The following is a 16,081-nucleotide window of genomic DNA, read 5'->3' on the forward strand; positions in this document are numbered from 1 at the left end:
ATTTGAACCCAGGTCTGGTTGGTCTTAGACATTTATTTGGAAAAAAGTAAGCTATTTGAAAATAGAAGGTGAATTGGACACGTCATTTGAAAATACTAAAATACACAGAAAATAAGTATTTCAAATATAAATACTTAAATTCCTAACCCACATTACTGTTAGGACTGCATTCGCATGAAAGTCCATGCTGAAGGCTGCTTCTCTGTTCTTCAAATGGATGTAAACCAGTCTAGTAAACCATCCCAGGCTTAACCAAGCCCTTGACACCAGCTTGCTGTTCCATCAAAAAAAACTGTGGCACTCCCTTTTCATTGCATAGACAACAATTAGGATTCATACTTCATGTATGGCATGTAATGTAGCTCCCTCTGAGCTCTGTAATTAAAATGAGGTGTCAGTAACAAGATACTGTAGGGAGGGGATATAAAAGACAAGCACAAATGAAAAACAAGCACAGCTGATGAGTTGCTTTGTATAGTCTACTGCCTGGTCCTTTGGTGGCCTCACTTGCACACCGTTCAGCGCTTCATAATGTAACTGGCTCACCTTCCTCATTAAATATGTATCCGTCAGTGTACACTGAGAACGCTTCATTAGAATTGGAGAGAGTGGCCAAAACGGCAGACAGCGGTTACCGAGTCCACGCTGGGTCGACAACAGACCATACATAAAACATTCCAATTAAGACCTGCGGCCTCCAGCAGGCCTCCAGCATGTCTCCTGCCATCCAAGTTAATGGTCTGTCTGAAGATTCAAGAAGCCAAGCAATTTAAGCTGGTCAACAACAACAAAAGGACACCGAAATAAAAGGCATCTGTTGTGACAAGAATCAGAGGAGGCGGAATCTCTCATTTAAGTGTTCGATGGTGCTGGGCAGACAGCCGCAGGCAGTGCAGAGACAGGAAAGATGGCGCCGTACTGTATGGCTGTCATCTTGCGAGCTCGGACCCAACTTTGCTATTTTGTGATACTTCTGGCGTTTATCATTACTTTTTTTGCACAACATGTATCTCCTCTGCACTGGTCTCTTTGTGTAATACCGACTCAATTTTTAAGCTATCCAAGAGGAAACGCCGGCGAAAGAGAGGCAAGAGAGGGTGAGCCCTCGCAAGGTGAAGGCTATCCAACTCAATGGATTCTCCATTCCCCCGAGCGGACAGGACATCGGATTCAGGGAAATTGAGAGGGGGAGTGGTATGCCTCTTCATCTACAGCAAATGGTGTGCCGACTCTGGCGCAATGGAAGTCTCGACTCATTGTTCACCCGTCTTGGAATACCTGATGGTCAAATGCCACCCCGTCTACCTCCACAGAAAGTTTTCATTTGTTATTGTGACTGCTATATATATATATATATATATATATATATATATATATATATATATATATATATATATACACACTGTGTGTGTATGTGTATGATCAAATGATAAAAAAAATGATCAAATTTAAGACGGAGAATAGTACGTTCATTACCGGAGATAAATAACGAAGTGCGCTCCCTCATCGGAACACGCTACGAACACCACAGCCAAAATGGGAGCCACTTACAAATTCTAGCAAATTTTTCAAAAAACAAGCCTGAAACGCTTTAGAAAGACTTGCCATCTAGTGGAAGCCCTAGGAACTGCAATCTGGGAGGTATTCCTTTTATATTCCCATTGACAGCCATTGTAATAAGTGGTGAGCTGGAGAAAAAAAATGGAGAAAAAAAACTTCTGGATGGATTGTACCTTCAGACTATAGTTTGTTAAACAGCTTGGAAAATTCCAGAAAATTATGTCATGCTTCTGATAGGCTAATTGACATAATTTGAGTCAATTGGAGGTGTACCTGTGGATGTATTTCAAGGCCTACCTTCAAAATTAGTGCCTCTTTGCTTGACATCATGGGAAAATCAAAAGAAATCAGCCAAGACCTCAGAAAAAAAATTGTAGACCTCCACAAGTCTGGTTCATCCTTAGGAGCAATTCCCAAATGCCATAAGGTACCACGTTCATCTGTACAAACAATAGTACACAAGTATAAACACCATGGGACCACACAGCCATCATACCGCTCAGGAAAGAGACACGTTCAGTCTCCTAGAGATGAAAGTACTTTGATGCGAAAAGTGCAAATCAATCCCAGAACAACAGCAAAGGACCTTGTGAAGATGCTGGAGGAAACAGTACAAAAGTATCTATATCCACAGTAAAACGAGTCCTATATCGACATAACCTGAATGGCCACTCAGCAAGGAAGAAGCCACTGCTCCAAAACCGCCATAAAAAAGCCAGACTACCGTTTCCAACTGCACATGGGGACAAAGATCGTACTTTTTGGAGAAATGTCCTCCGGTCTGATGAAACAAATTTGGAGGAAAAAGGGGGATGCTTGCAAACCGAAGAACACCATCCCAATCATGAAGCACGGGGTGGCAGCATCATGTTGTGGGGGTGATTTGCTGCAGGAGGGACTGGTGCACTTCACAAAATAGATGGCATTGTGAGAAATTAAAATTATGTCTACATATTGAAGCAACATCTCAAGACATCAGTCAGGAAGTTAAAGCCTGGTCACAAATGGGTCTTCCAAATGGACAATGACCCCAAGCATACTTCCAAAGTTGTGGCAAAATGGCTTAAGGACAACAATGTCAAGGTAGTGGAGTGGCCATCACAAATCCCTGACCTCAATCCTATAGAAAACTTGTGGGCAGAACTGAAAAGGTGTGTGCGAAAAAGGAGGCCTACAAACCTGACTCAGTTACACCAGCTCTGTCAGGAGAACTGGGCCAAAATTCACCCAAATTATTGTGGGAAGCTTGTGGAAGGCTACCCGAAACGTTTGACTCAGGTTAAAAAAAAATGTAAAGGCAATGCTACCAAATACTAATTGAGTGTATGTAAACTACTGACCCACTGGGAATGTGATGAAATAAATAAAAGCTGAAATAAATCATTCTCTCTACTATTATTCTGACATTTCACATTCTTAAAATAAAGTGGTGATCCTAACTGACCTAAGAAAGGGAATTTCTACTAGGATTAAATGTCAGGAATTGTAAAAAACTGAGTTTAAATGTATTTGGCTAAGGTGTATGTAAACTTTCGACTTCAACTGTGTTTATATACACACACACACATATACATTTTTACATACGTGTGTGTGTGTGTATATATATATATATATATATATATATATATATATATATATATATATATATATATATATATATATATACACACACACACACATATACATATATACATATATATACATATACATATACAGTGGGGAGAACAAGTATTTGATACACTGCCGATTTTGCAGGTTTTCCTACTTACAAAGCATGTAGAGGTCTGTAATTTTTATCATAGGTACACTTCAACTGTGAGAGACGGAATCTAAAACAAAAATCCAGAAAATCACATTGTGTGATTTTTAAATAATTAATTTGCATTTTATTGCATGACATAAGTATTTGATACATCAGAAAAGCAGAACTTAATATTTGGTACAGAAACCTTTGTTTGCAATTACAGAGCTCATACGTTTCCTGTAGTTCTTGACCATGTTTGCACACACTGCAGCAGGGATTTTGGCCCACTCCTCCATACAGACCTTCTCCAGATCCTTCAGGTTTCGGGGCTGTCGCTGGGCAATACGGACTTTCGGCTCCCTCCAAAGATTTTCTATTGGGTTCAGGTCTGGAGACTGGCTAGGCCACTCCAGGACCTTGAGATGCTTCTTACGGAGCCACTCCTTAGTTGCCCTGGCTGTGTGTTTCGTTTCGTTGTCATGCTGGAAGACCCAGCCACGACCCATCTTCAATGCTCTTACTGAGGGAAGGAGGTTGTTGGCCAAGATCTTGCGATACATGGCCCCATCCATCCTCCCCTCAATACGGTGCATTCGTCCTGACCCCTTTGCAGAAAAGCATCCCCAAAGAATGATGTTTCCACCTCCATGCTTCACGGTTGGGATGGGTTCTTGGGGTTGTACTCATCATCCTTCTTCCTCCAAACACGGCGAGTGGAGTTTAGACCAAAAAGCTCTATTTTTGTCTCATCAGACCACACGACCTTCTCCTATTCCTCCTCTGGATCATCCAGATGGTCATTGGCAAACTTCAGACGGGCCTGGACATGCGCTGGCTTGAGCAGGGGGACCTTGCATGCGCTGCAGGATTTTAATCCATGATGGCGTAGTGTGTTACTAATGGTTTTCTTTGAGACTGTGGTCCCAGCTCTCTTCAGGTCATTGACCAGGTCCTGCTGTGTAGTTCTGGGCTGATCCCTCACCTTCCTCATGATCATTGATGCCCCACGAGGTGAGATCTTGCATGGAGCTCCAGACCGAGGGTGATTGACCGTCATCTTGAACTTCTTCCATTTTCTAATAATTGCGCCAACAGTTGTTGCCTTCTCACCAAGCTGCTTGCCTATTGTCCTGTAGCCCATCCCAGCCTTGTGCAGGTCTACAATTTTATCCCTGATGTCCTTACACAGCTCTCTGGTCTTGGCCATTGTGGAGAGGTTGGAGTCTGTTTGATTGAGTGTGTGGACAGGTGTCTTTTATACAGGTAACGAGTTCAAACAGGTGCAGTTAATACAGGTAATGAGTGGAGAACAGGAGGGCTTCTTAAAGAAAAACTAACAGGTCTGTGAGAGCCGGAATTCTTACTGGTTGGTAGGTGATCAAATACTTATGTCATGTAATAAAATGCAAATTAATTACTTAAAAATCATACAATGTGATTTTCTGGATTTTCTGGATTCCGTCTCTCACAGTTGAAGTGTACCTATGATAAAAATTACAGACCTCTACATGCTTTGTAAGTAGGAAAACCTGCAAAATCGGCAGTGTATCAAATACTTGTTCTCCCCACTGTACATATATACATATATATATATACATATATATATATATACATACACATATATACATACACATATACACACACACGTATACATATATATATATACACATACATACATACATACATACCAGGGCGAGAAAATCAACAAGCTGGCACTTGACGAACTATACAAGGCTATAAACAAGCACGAAACCATGCATCTGCTTTCCTTTTTGTCTGTGATTTTAATTCTACGTCATTAAGACACGTAATGCCCGACTTCCATCAACATGTCTCCTTCGCCACTAGGGGTGATAAAGTCCTAGACCACAAGCAACCATACAAGGTCCTCCCTCATCTGAAAAATCAGATCATGACTCTATAACTAGAAGCTCAAACAGGAAGTACCCGTGATGCACTCTGTTGAGAAATGGTCCTCCAAATGGTCCTCTTTCACTCGCATGCCAACAGTTTCAGCCAGACACTGGGAGAGCGCAACTCAATTCTCAGTGAAGAAGACATGAAACTTTCAAAGACACTGGCCTAATCCTGTAGTGTCATGGAAACCAATATGCACAATAAAGATCGTTTTCACTGAATCATATCAATTGATAAACTACTTTAACCTTTCTAGCCCCAGCGTTCCGCTAGCGGAACTCCTCCCACATTCCACTGAAAAGCCAGAGCGCGAAATTCCAAAAATATTTTTTTGAAATATTTAACTTTCACACATTAACAAGTCCAATACAGCAAATGAAAGATACACATCTTGTGAATCCAGCCAACATGTCCGATTTTTTAAATGTTTTACAGTGAAAACACCACGTATATTTATGTTAGCTCACCACCAAATACAAAAAAGGACAGACATTTTTCACAGCACAGGTAGCATGCACAAAGCCAACCTAACTAACCTAGAACCAACCAAACTAACCAAGAAACAACTTCATCAGATGACAGTCCTATAACATGTTACACAATAAATCTATGTTTTGTTCGAAAAATGTGCATATTTGAGGTATAAATCAGTTTTACAATGCAGCTAACATCACAGCTACCGTCAAAAATAGCACCGAAGCAGCCAGAGTAATTATAGAGACCAACGTGAAATAGCTATATACTCATCATAAAACATTTCTGAAAAATCAATGGTGTACAGCAAATTAAAGACAAACATCTTGTGAATCCAGCCAATATTTCCGATTTTTTAAGTGTTTTACAGCGAAAACACAATATAGCATTATATTAGCTTACTACAATAGCCTACCACACTACCGCATTCATTCATCAAGGCACGTTAGCGATAGCAATAGGCACGTTAGCGAATAAACCAGCAAAAGATATTCAATTTCACTAACCTTCATAAACCTTCCTCAGATGACAGTCCTATAACATCAGGTTATACATACACTTATGTTTTGTTCGAAAATGTGCATATTTAGAGCTGAAATCCGTGGTTATACAATGTGCTAACGTAGCATCTTTTTCCCAGAATGTGCAGATATTTCTATTAGACTCTCACCTATTCTGACCAAATAGCTATTCATAAACATTACAAAAAAATACATGTTGTATAGGAAACGATAGATTCATTAGTTCTTAATGCAATCGCAGTGTTAGAATTCTAAAAATATCTTCATTACGACATAAGGCTTAGTTATGGTAAGTGAAAGCCCAAAACCTGAACGCAAAAATAATAGTACACAGTTCGACAGATATATGAAATTGCATCCCAAAATGGGTTCTACCTTTGGTGATTTTCCATCAGAATGTTGTACAAGGGGTCCTTTGTCCAGAACCGTCTTTGTTTGGTATCAGAACTTAGTTTTTCCCTCTTGAATTAGCAAGCACACTGGCCAAGTGGCGCGAAGCTATCCTTCCTGAACATATGCAGACAAAGCAACACGCCTAACGTCCCGAAAAAAATTCAAATATCTAATAAAACTATATTGAAAAAACATACTTTACGATGATATTGTGACATGTATCAAATAAAATCAACGCAGGAGATAGTATTCGCCCATAACGACAGCTTTTCAGAAGGCAATAACAGGTCCCTGCACGCGCCTTGCAGAAAACAGAAAATGGGGGACACGTTGTTCCAAGAGGATGTATTCCACCTCAGAACAAGATAATCAACTCCTTTCTCCTCTCACTTCCTCTTGACATCTAGGGGAAGGTGTATGACGTGCACGTATAGTCATACGTATCATGCCCATTTATAGGCAGGTCCTTGAACAGAACATAGATTTCAGACTTTCCACTTCCTGGTCACAAAGTGTGCTGCCAAATTAGTTCTGTTTTACCCACAGACAAAATTCAAACGGTTTTAGAAACTAGAGAGTGTTTTCTATCCAATAGTAATAATAATATGCATATTGTACGAGCAAGAATTGAGTACGAGGCCGTTTAAATTGGGAACGATTTTCCCCCAAAGTGAAAACAGCACCCCCTGTCCTCATCAGGTTTAATGTCAATTACAGAGGAAACCCTGATTCAAATACACTGACAACTACAGCCATATATGGTGAACCGGCGTAGATTTAACCCCCACATACTTCAACCCACACACAGTGAGAGGATCCAATCTGGTGAAGCAAACAAATCAATGTGCCACCCCCTGGCACTGATATCCAGCAACTATGTATACAGAGACCTCAGCATTAAATAATTTTCACTGGAGCACATACTGTGAACCTGGCACATTGACAGGTGAGAGATACAATTCAATCCCCTCCTAGAAGTTACAGCTCTCTACAGACACATGGGAAATTAAATCAGCATGCGGTACCTCTGGAATAAACAAATCAATCACTGTGAATTCTTCCCCATTTCCGTTTTAAGACTAACAGGCCAGGGTGAAAGCTGAACGAGGGCATTTGGGTGAAAGCAAAGAGGAGTGTGCCGTTGTAGCACTCATTGTAATACTCATCCACATAACAACAGAGGAGAGAAGACAAAATGTTGAAATATCGATGTTCACATTCAGTCTGGTTCCTGATGACTGTAATATTTCAGTCTGGTTCCTGATGACTAATATTTCAGTCTGGTTCCTGATGACTGTAATATTTCAGTCTGGTTCCTGATGACTGTAATATTTCAGTCTGGTTCCTGATGACTGTAATATTTCAGTCTGGTTCCTGATGACTGTAATATTTCAGTCTTGTTCCTGATGACTGTAATATTTCAGTCTTGTTCCTGATGACTGTAATATTTCAGTCTTGTTCCTGATGACTGTAATATTTCAGTCTTGTTCCTGATGACTGTAATATTTCAGTCTTGTTCCTGATGACTGTAATATTTCAGTCTTGTTCCTGATGACTGTAATATTTCAGTCTGGTTTCTGATGACTGTAATATTCAGTCTGGTTCCCGATGACTGCAATATTGCCAGTAGAAGTGACCCTGCATTCCATTTGGAGAACTTTCCTGCAGACGCACTGACCACAGCCAGAAGCAGGCGTCAGTTCCTGAACTGCAACTCCTGACAAAGTATGGGCAGACTTGTCAGAAGGATCAATAGGAAGCCTGTGCTGGGACACAGACATCCCTGACAAGACTTCCTGCATACCTGCCCCAGTCATAAACCACAGACCTATGTACAGTATGGTGGAGTGGCTAAATGCTTAGTGTATTACACATGAATGAGATAGTCACATCCTACAACTTCGAGAGCATATTTTAGGTACTTTAAGGGGTCTTTAAGGTCTTTGCAAAGACAGAGTTGAGTAACTTCCAGCTCTTTAGCTCGTGGGACTCACAGACGATAACGAGAGATGGTGAACTCTGTGTTAGCTAAGAACACCACAGGCCTCCCCAAACCGTTACTTACTGGTGACTTAAGTCTAGTGATTCCAAAATCTGTATATAAATTGGATATTTTACATTAATCTAATGTAAGAAGCACAATTTACTTATTTTTTGGACTGGAATGTATTTGTCCTGCAGCTCCAGGAACAACCATAATCAAGCTACTGATTAATCTAGAACATGCGGGGACAAGAATGTTTGTCCAAGTCCAGCAAAAATGTCATGAGAAATTAGCAGGAAAATAATTCATTATGCAGAGAAAATTATGATTAAACCTGTGGATGGTTAAAAATGGCCATTTTACATTTGTTACTGTCTGAACGATTGCCCAAAATTCCAATTACATATGCAGGTACAGTATGAGCAGTTGTCTAGATTCTAGAGGCAACTGCTTTGAGTGACACACAAATACATATTTTACTCACACCCATAATCATATTTTTGAATAATCAGGCTCTAATTGCAGACGGCAATGACTTATAAATATGTATCGACTTCCAGAGATTTTTGTTTTGTTTACCGCCCAGTGCCCACCCACTATTATATTTGCATCAGCCAGATGGGACAGAGGGAGAAAATGTTTTCACAGAGTGGCAGAAATGCTTACCTCAATATATTAATTTGTGGCCACTGAAGAACACTGCTGTCAACATGACCCACGAGCATCGACGGTGGAGAATATTTATCAGATGTTATGTTATATTTTAGCTAAATCAAAATGTTGTAGCTAAATAAACATTGCTTCAATGCCTGCTACATCTGGCCAATGTCATATTTGGTCCATGCTATGTAAAGTATCAGAAAAATAGCACGAAAACCTGCCAGGAATCAATCTGTGTAATCTTATGAGTCAACATACACAAGTCCTATATCAGACACCATGTTTCCATTTACAAGGAGTAGCAGACATTTCAATCCACCGCTGAAGCCCAAAACAACAACTCTTCGACTTACTCATGACATAAGGATTTGGCCCCCCTGTCCTGATATCTGGGCAGGGATAGTGCTCTAGGTCCCAGGGAGCACAGGGGGGAAGGCCACAGGATAATCAATTGTACCTTTGAGCACCACTCCTTGGGCTGACATGAGGGCACCAATGTGGAGCAGGGGCAACTCCTGGGCCTCCAGAAAACATTGATCAAAATGCCAGAGAGAATGCCAGAGAGGGAAAGACACTTTGTTACAGCCACCGACCGCTCCCTCTCATTAGCATTCCAACACATTGGCTTCTATGCTCTGCCACCCGTCCTTTGTCAAATTGTATCCACTTTGATGGATCATCCTGCCCCTTGCCACCCCTTCACTCTCTTCGATAGTTTCTCTTGTAACACACTGTGTCCCACGGGGCCAAAAGGCCTCGACATCAGAATACCCAAAGCAGTGGCAGATGACTGGGCATCAGAGATAAAAAGGTAAGGAGCGCTTCCAGTTCAATATGATATTGCATTATTGGGGAAGTCCCTGGGCACCTGCCTTAGTCACAGCCATTTTACTCAAAAAACAACCCACTTGGCCATGTACACCCTCCCAAAGAAATAAAGAATCCATTGCACACATGAAGACAAATCTCATGCTAATTCGCTTTGCAAAGTCCGGAATTCAAACGTTATGGAAATCCGAGGGTATAAGAGAGAGGCCACAGAGGTTTCCCGGGGCAAATAAAAAAGCAGTGATTCTCTAAATGGATGACGAGAGTGAGATGAATATGTTAAACTGACAGGGATAATGGATGAAGCTCTTCCAGAGTAGGATTCCTGTTATCTGAAGGTTCTCTCTGGAGTATCTATCTAAGCTATTGACCTGGCCCACCCAGAGACACAAATCAAGCAGGACATTGACATCGTTGGACCACAATTAAGTGATAATGCCCTCGAAGCTGGTGTTTGGAAGATATATTGCCACGGGTGTTGTTAGGCCCAAGACAAAATCGAGGGCCGGCAAACCATGCAAATATATCCTCCAAACACCGGCTTTGAGGGAATTATCACTTTTATACAACAGGTTACCAACATATTAAAATAATGATTGACATATTGTCATAAAAAAATATTATTTTGATGAATTTATTCATACTATTTCATCCTTCCACAAGATATAGTCCCGACACAAATCTAGGGTTGCTACCTAAGCCAGCTGCTCGTCCATTCTATCGGTCCGGTTGCCAGAGACGCGACCCAGCCGTTTGTTCTAAATGTTCCGTTGCCATACTGGCTGTAAATGTTCTTATTCCTTGCTTGCTAGCTACTTACAGTCATGTCAAACAGTGCAGCCAGAATAAGAGCAAAGTAGCTGTTATTCTGTTATTTGCGTTAGTTTATGCTGTTGTCTAGTGACATTTATTTGGATACATCCATTACAATAAGCTAATGATGCACGATTTCGCCTGGCATAGAAAATGTGCTCTCTCGTCAGGACACTGTTGTTCAGAGGAGCTAGCCAACAACAAACCTTACACAATCACTTCAAACTGAAACTGGAAAGAAGGCAAACTAGCAGCACATCGTTTCATTTTAACTGTTTTCTATTGCTATTTTCAAGTTTATAAATTGCCTGGCTGGGCTGTTGAGACTTTGGATTATGCAGTGAGACGGAACAGAGTAAATAGGCATTTCAACGGGTATAGCTTTAGCAGGTGGACATTTGGAAGGACTCCCAAGTTCCGTATCTGTACGACTTGAGTAACTTGTGGAATAGACACCGGCTGGAATGCAGTTTTAACCAATCAGCATCCAGGATTAGACCCCCCTGTTGTATAAAGAACTACAGGCACCATCGATTCATCATCAACTGCTCCAACTAGGAAGAAAATGGAAGTGTAACTCGCTATCAATCTACCATCAGGACCCCCCACAATAAGCCATCTATACGCCTGTATTTTCCCCCAGAGGACCTGCACTTACTTTGATCTTTGAGCAGTTTGTCTTCGAAAAGAAGATGAGTGAGCGAGCCAATTGGGAGCTTCAGATGCTTGCACCAAAAGGTCTCTGCTAGACTGTCCAGTGTTCTTGTGAGGCTTAGTTAGGTTATATTGAGGCACCAGCAGAAGAAACCCTGTTAAGTGTTAAGGGGGATGAACAAGAAAGATGTACACTATATACTTCTGTCTTTGATTAATTTTGCCCTCCTGATAATCAGATGACAGCAGGAGTTCCCAGTTTTTCCTCCATAGGACATTACTAATGGGGAAGTTCACTGATTAATCACTTTACAACTCACTGCAGTAAAAACGCCATGAATTTGCGAAAATTATTTAATTCTGTTCCCATTTCTTCCTTACTTAATTCCACCCATGACAGAGGTTGAATAGAGACTTACTGGTCGTGTCTGGTGTCAGGGACTCCACGGTCCATCCTGAGCTTGTCACTCTCCACCTGATTGAACTTGTTGCGAGCGTAGGGATCCTGCCCCGGCCGCACCACCGTAGCACCGACATATAGGTCCTGGTCAAAGTCTTGCCACCTCACCTTGCCTGCAAACCAGAGTAGAGACACAGGAGATTAAATAAATATACAGTACAGCAGTGTTTTCCCTATATTCATTTAGCAGCAGTTGCCACCACCAAAAAATATGTAATTTTGCTTTTAAATGGATAGTGCAATTTTGGCAATTAAGCACTTTTTCTAGTTACCAATAATCAGATGATCCATTTACAGTCGATATGCCAACGCTAGTTAGCAATGGCTTGCGAAACTACCTTAAAACTTCATTCAAACTGCAGACAGAGACATAAAAATGGTATCCATGAGTTCATCTGAGTAAATTGAAAAAGAGCTCAATTGCCAAAATCTCACACTATCCCTTTAAGATCAGTGAGACAAGTTACAACTTATATTTGTAGCAAACAGAGTGAGCAGTGGCCCGAATGAAAGCCACGAGCGCACAGCCACCGCTTGCTCATCATCTCCCTACAGTGCAGTGGCGCTCATCAGTTATATTTCAGATGGTGTCAACATAATTCAATTTTTGCATTTTGGATACTCTTTATAAAAAGACACCAGAAATAATTTTACAAAGAAAATTACAATCTCCCGCTACCTTTGCCACCCCTGCTGAAAAAACTCATAGGGGAAACACTGGTACAGTGGACAACAGCACAGTAAATTAAGATATTCTAACCTCTTTCCCCCTTACTGGGCAAAAAACAGCTGCTAGCACTTCATCAAGTGACCATCGTGTTTAGTTTTCACATTCCAGAGCTTAAAGATGATTTGAGAGCCATTACCAAACTGTAATAAGAGCCTGCATTACAAACTCCGTGTCTCTTTCTCTCCCTCTTGCAGGAGCGCACACTCACACAAGCCTAGTCAGATTATTACACATAAAAAAATATATACATTTTAAAACATCCATATTTAATTGTAATGCTTGTCACAACAACGTATGAAAACAAAATGTCCCCACATACACACTGGATATCAATGCGGCTAAATACTAATGCAGCTGTTATGTGATTTTTTTTATTTAACCTTTATCTAACTAGGCAAGTCGGTTAAGCACAAATTCTTATTCAAAATGATGGCCCACCCCGGCTAAACCCTAACAACGCTGGGCCAATTGTGCGCCACCCTATGGCACTTACAATCCCGGCCGGTTGTGATACAGCCTGGAATCGAACCAGGGTCTGTAGTGATGCCTCTAGCACTGAGATGCAGTGCCTTAGACCGTTGCGCCACTCGGGAGCCCAATGAATGAAGCCTCTAAAACATGTGAGCATTTGATTACATTGTCTCTCAGACAGGGTGGGGGCACGGAGACAAAAAAGACCATGAGCAATTCATCTCATGGAGCTCTGGCAGCCTGTTTCCGCATGATAATTAGGAGGGTATGAGAATAATCTGTCACTGATGCTAATTGTTTCACAGAAATGTAATGGTGAATTGCATGCCGGGGGCATTATAACTAGCTAAGCTTAAAAAGGGAAAGCAGATGACCTTGTCATTTCCATGATTAACATGAGCAACAGATGACTATTTATGAAATTAATGTTGCAATCTATTAAATGGTTCAGTCTCAGGTCATCATGTTCTGGAGCTTGATCTAAATAGATGGGCAGTAGAACGAGAATCTCTTTTGTCATCAGTTTTTTTGACATCAAATATCTTCACGTACATAACCCTCATTACGTTATTAGGGCATATGTTAATTTTGCTAATAACAGCAGTTAAGTCTGTATGGTCTGGTGGTAATAATGTACTAGACTTGTAAAGAGGAAATCAAATCCTCCACGCCCACTGCCATTCCTGAAGACCCATTATAGGCTGCAGTATATTCCAAAACATAAGGTATATAACAATCCCTTATAAAGTATCTTTACCTTATCAGACCTAGGAACTGGTTCCTGTCCAGATCTGTGATCCTGCCCTCAGATACCAGTTAAGAACAGGTTGTCTCTCCTTTATTGCATTTCCTTTGATGTGAAAGTTCAACAGTTCATCCATCCATCTCTCCTCGGCTGCAACATTCCTCCTTTGGCTGTGTTTACTTGACAAAAAGCTTTTAAACATGTCACTAAGGTTGAAAGATGTTTAAAAAGTTGCTCTTGGGTAATAGGAATCTATTCATATATAATAGCAATCTGAACAGGATCTCAGAGTCATGTCTACTGGTAACTGGCCTACACCACAATACCACATAAAGTAAAAGTGGAATTATATTTTTAGAAATTAAAAGCTGAAATGTCTTGAGTCAATAAATATTCAACCCCTTTGTTATGGGAAGCCTAAAAATGTTGCTTAACAAGTCATATAATAAGTTGCATGGACTGTGCGCAATAAGTGTTTTTATGACTACCTCATCTCCGTACCCCACACATCTCTGTACCCCTCAGCAGAGCTTTGAAACACAGATTCAACTACAAAGACCAGGGTGGTTTTCCAATGCCTCGCAAAGAAGGGCACCTATTGGTAGATGCGTAAAAAAATAAATAGACACTGAATATCCCTTTAAGCATGGAAAAGTTATTAATAACACTTTGGATGGTGTATCAATACACCCAGTCACTACAAGATACAGGAGCGCTTCCTAACTCAGTTGCCGGATAGGAAGGAAACTGCTCAGGAATTTTACCATGAGGAGGTGGCTTTTAAACAGTTGCAGAGTTTAATGGATGTAATGGGCAAAAACTGAGGATGGATCAACATTGTAGTTACTCCATAATACTAACCTAAATGGGAGTGAAAAGATGGAAGCCTGTACAGAATAAAACTGTTCTAAAACATGAATCCTGTTTGCAATAAGGCACTAAAGTAAAACTGCAAAAAATGTGGCAAAGAAATTAACTTTATGTCCTTGTCACGGACGTGTGGAAAGACGGACCAAAGCGCAGCGTAATTTGAGTTCCACATATTTTTAATCCAACGTGAAACTACAAAAAACAATATATCAACAACGAAACGTGAAAGTAGTGGTGCCACATGCACATACACAAAACAATATCCCACAAAGCAGGTGGGAGAAAGGGCTTCCTAAATATGATCCCCAATTAGAGGCAACGATTACCAGCTGCCTCTAATTGGGAACCATACAACCCAGCCACATAGAAAACCATTGACTAGAACACCCCTAGTCACGCTCTGACCTAAACACCATAGAGAACCGAGGGCTCTCTATGGCCAGGGCGTGACGGTACCCCCCCCGCCCCCGAAATGTGCGGACTCCGGCCGCAAATCCTGAAACCAAATGGGGAGGGTGCCCACGGATCCGGCCATGGAGCTGGGTTGGACACCGGCGCCGAGGAAGGCTCCGGCCATGGAGCTGGGTTGGACGCCGTGCCTGGACTGGGCACCGGCGCAGAGGAAGGCTCCGGCCTACGAGCGGGACTGGACACCGTGCCTGGACTGGGCACCGGCGCAGAGGAAGGCTCCAGCCTTGGAGCGGGACTGGGGAGGCGCGCACTGGAGGCCTGATGCGTGTAGCCAGCACAGGTGGCACCGGACTGGTGACACGCACTTCTGGAAGAGTGCGGGGAGCTGGCACAGGACGTACCGGACTGGGGAGGCGCACTGAAGGCCTGGTGTGTGGAGCCGGCACAGCCGGTACCGGGCTGAGAAGGCGCTCTTCAGCGCGCCTGCGCTGCAGCATACTCCTCGCCAAAACCTCTCTCCGGTATCCCTCGTTGAACTCCTCCAGAGTTTGCCATTCGGGCTCGTGCACTCTCCGCTGCCCCGCCGACCACCCCTCGTGCCCCCCCCCAAAAAAATATTGGGGTTTCCGTGGCCGCGGTCCCCGGCATCGTCACTGTCCTTCCACCTTCCAAGGAAGGGTCTCACATCCTCCCATGATTTCCTCCCATGTCCAAAACTCCTTTACCTCATTTACACGCTGCTTGGTCCTGCGTTGGTGGGATATTCTGTCACGTTCTTAAAAAGGACGGGACCAAGGTTCAGCGTGTGTTGAGTTCCACATCTATATTTGCAGTGAAACTTCTCAA

At 42.0% G+C, this 16,081-nt stretch overlaps 1 protein-coding gene across 5 annotated transcripts in view; it reads right to left on the minus strand.

Annotated features, from left to right (window-relative positions):
* Positions 1-16,081, minus strand: part of galnt2 (UDP-N-acetyl-alpha-D-galactosamine:polypeptide N-acetylgalactosaminyltransferase 2) — a 107,586-nt gene that overhangs the window by 12,550 nt on the left and 78,955 nt on the right. For all 5 annotated transcript variants that reach the window (XM_071409470.1, XM_071409468.1, XM_071409473.1 and 2 more), the window contains exon 3: positions 11,968-12,121. In XM_071409470.1, the coding sequence (XP_071265571.1) occupies positions 11,968-12,121 (154 nt within the window). The remainder of the gene's footprint in view (positions 1-11,967; positions 12,122-16,081) is intronic.

This window comes from Salvelinus alpinus, chromosome 7 (assembly GCF_045679555.1).
Source record: "Salvelinus alpinus chromosome 7, SLU_Salpinus.1, whole genome shotgun sequence".
NCBI lineage: Eukaryota > Metazoa > Chordata > Actinopteri > Salmoniformes > Salmonidae > Salvelinus > Salvelinus alpinus.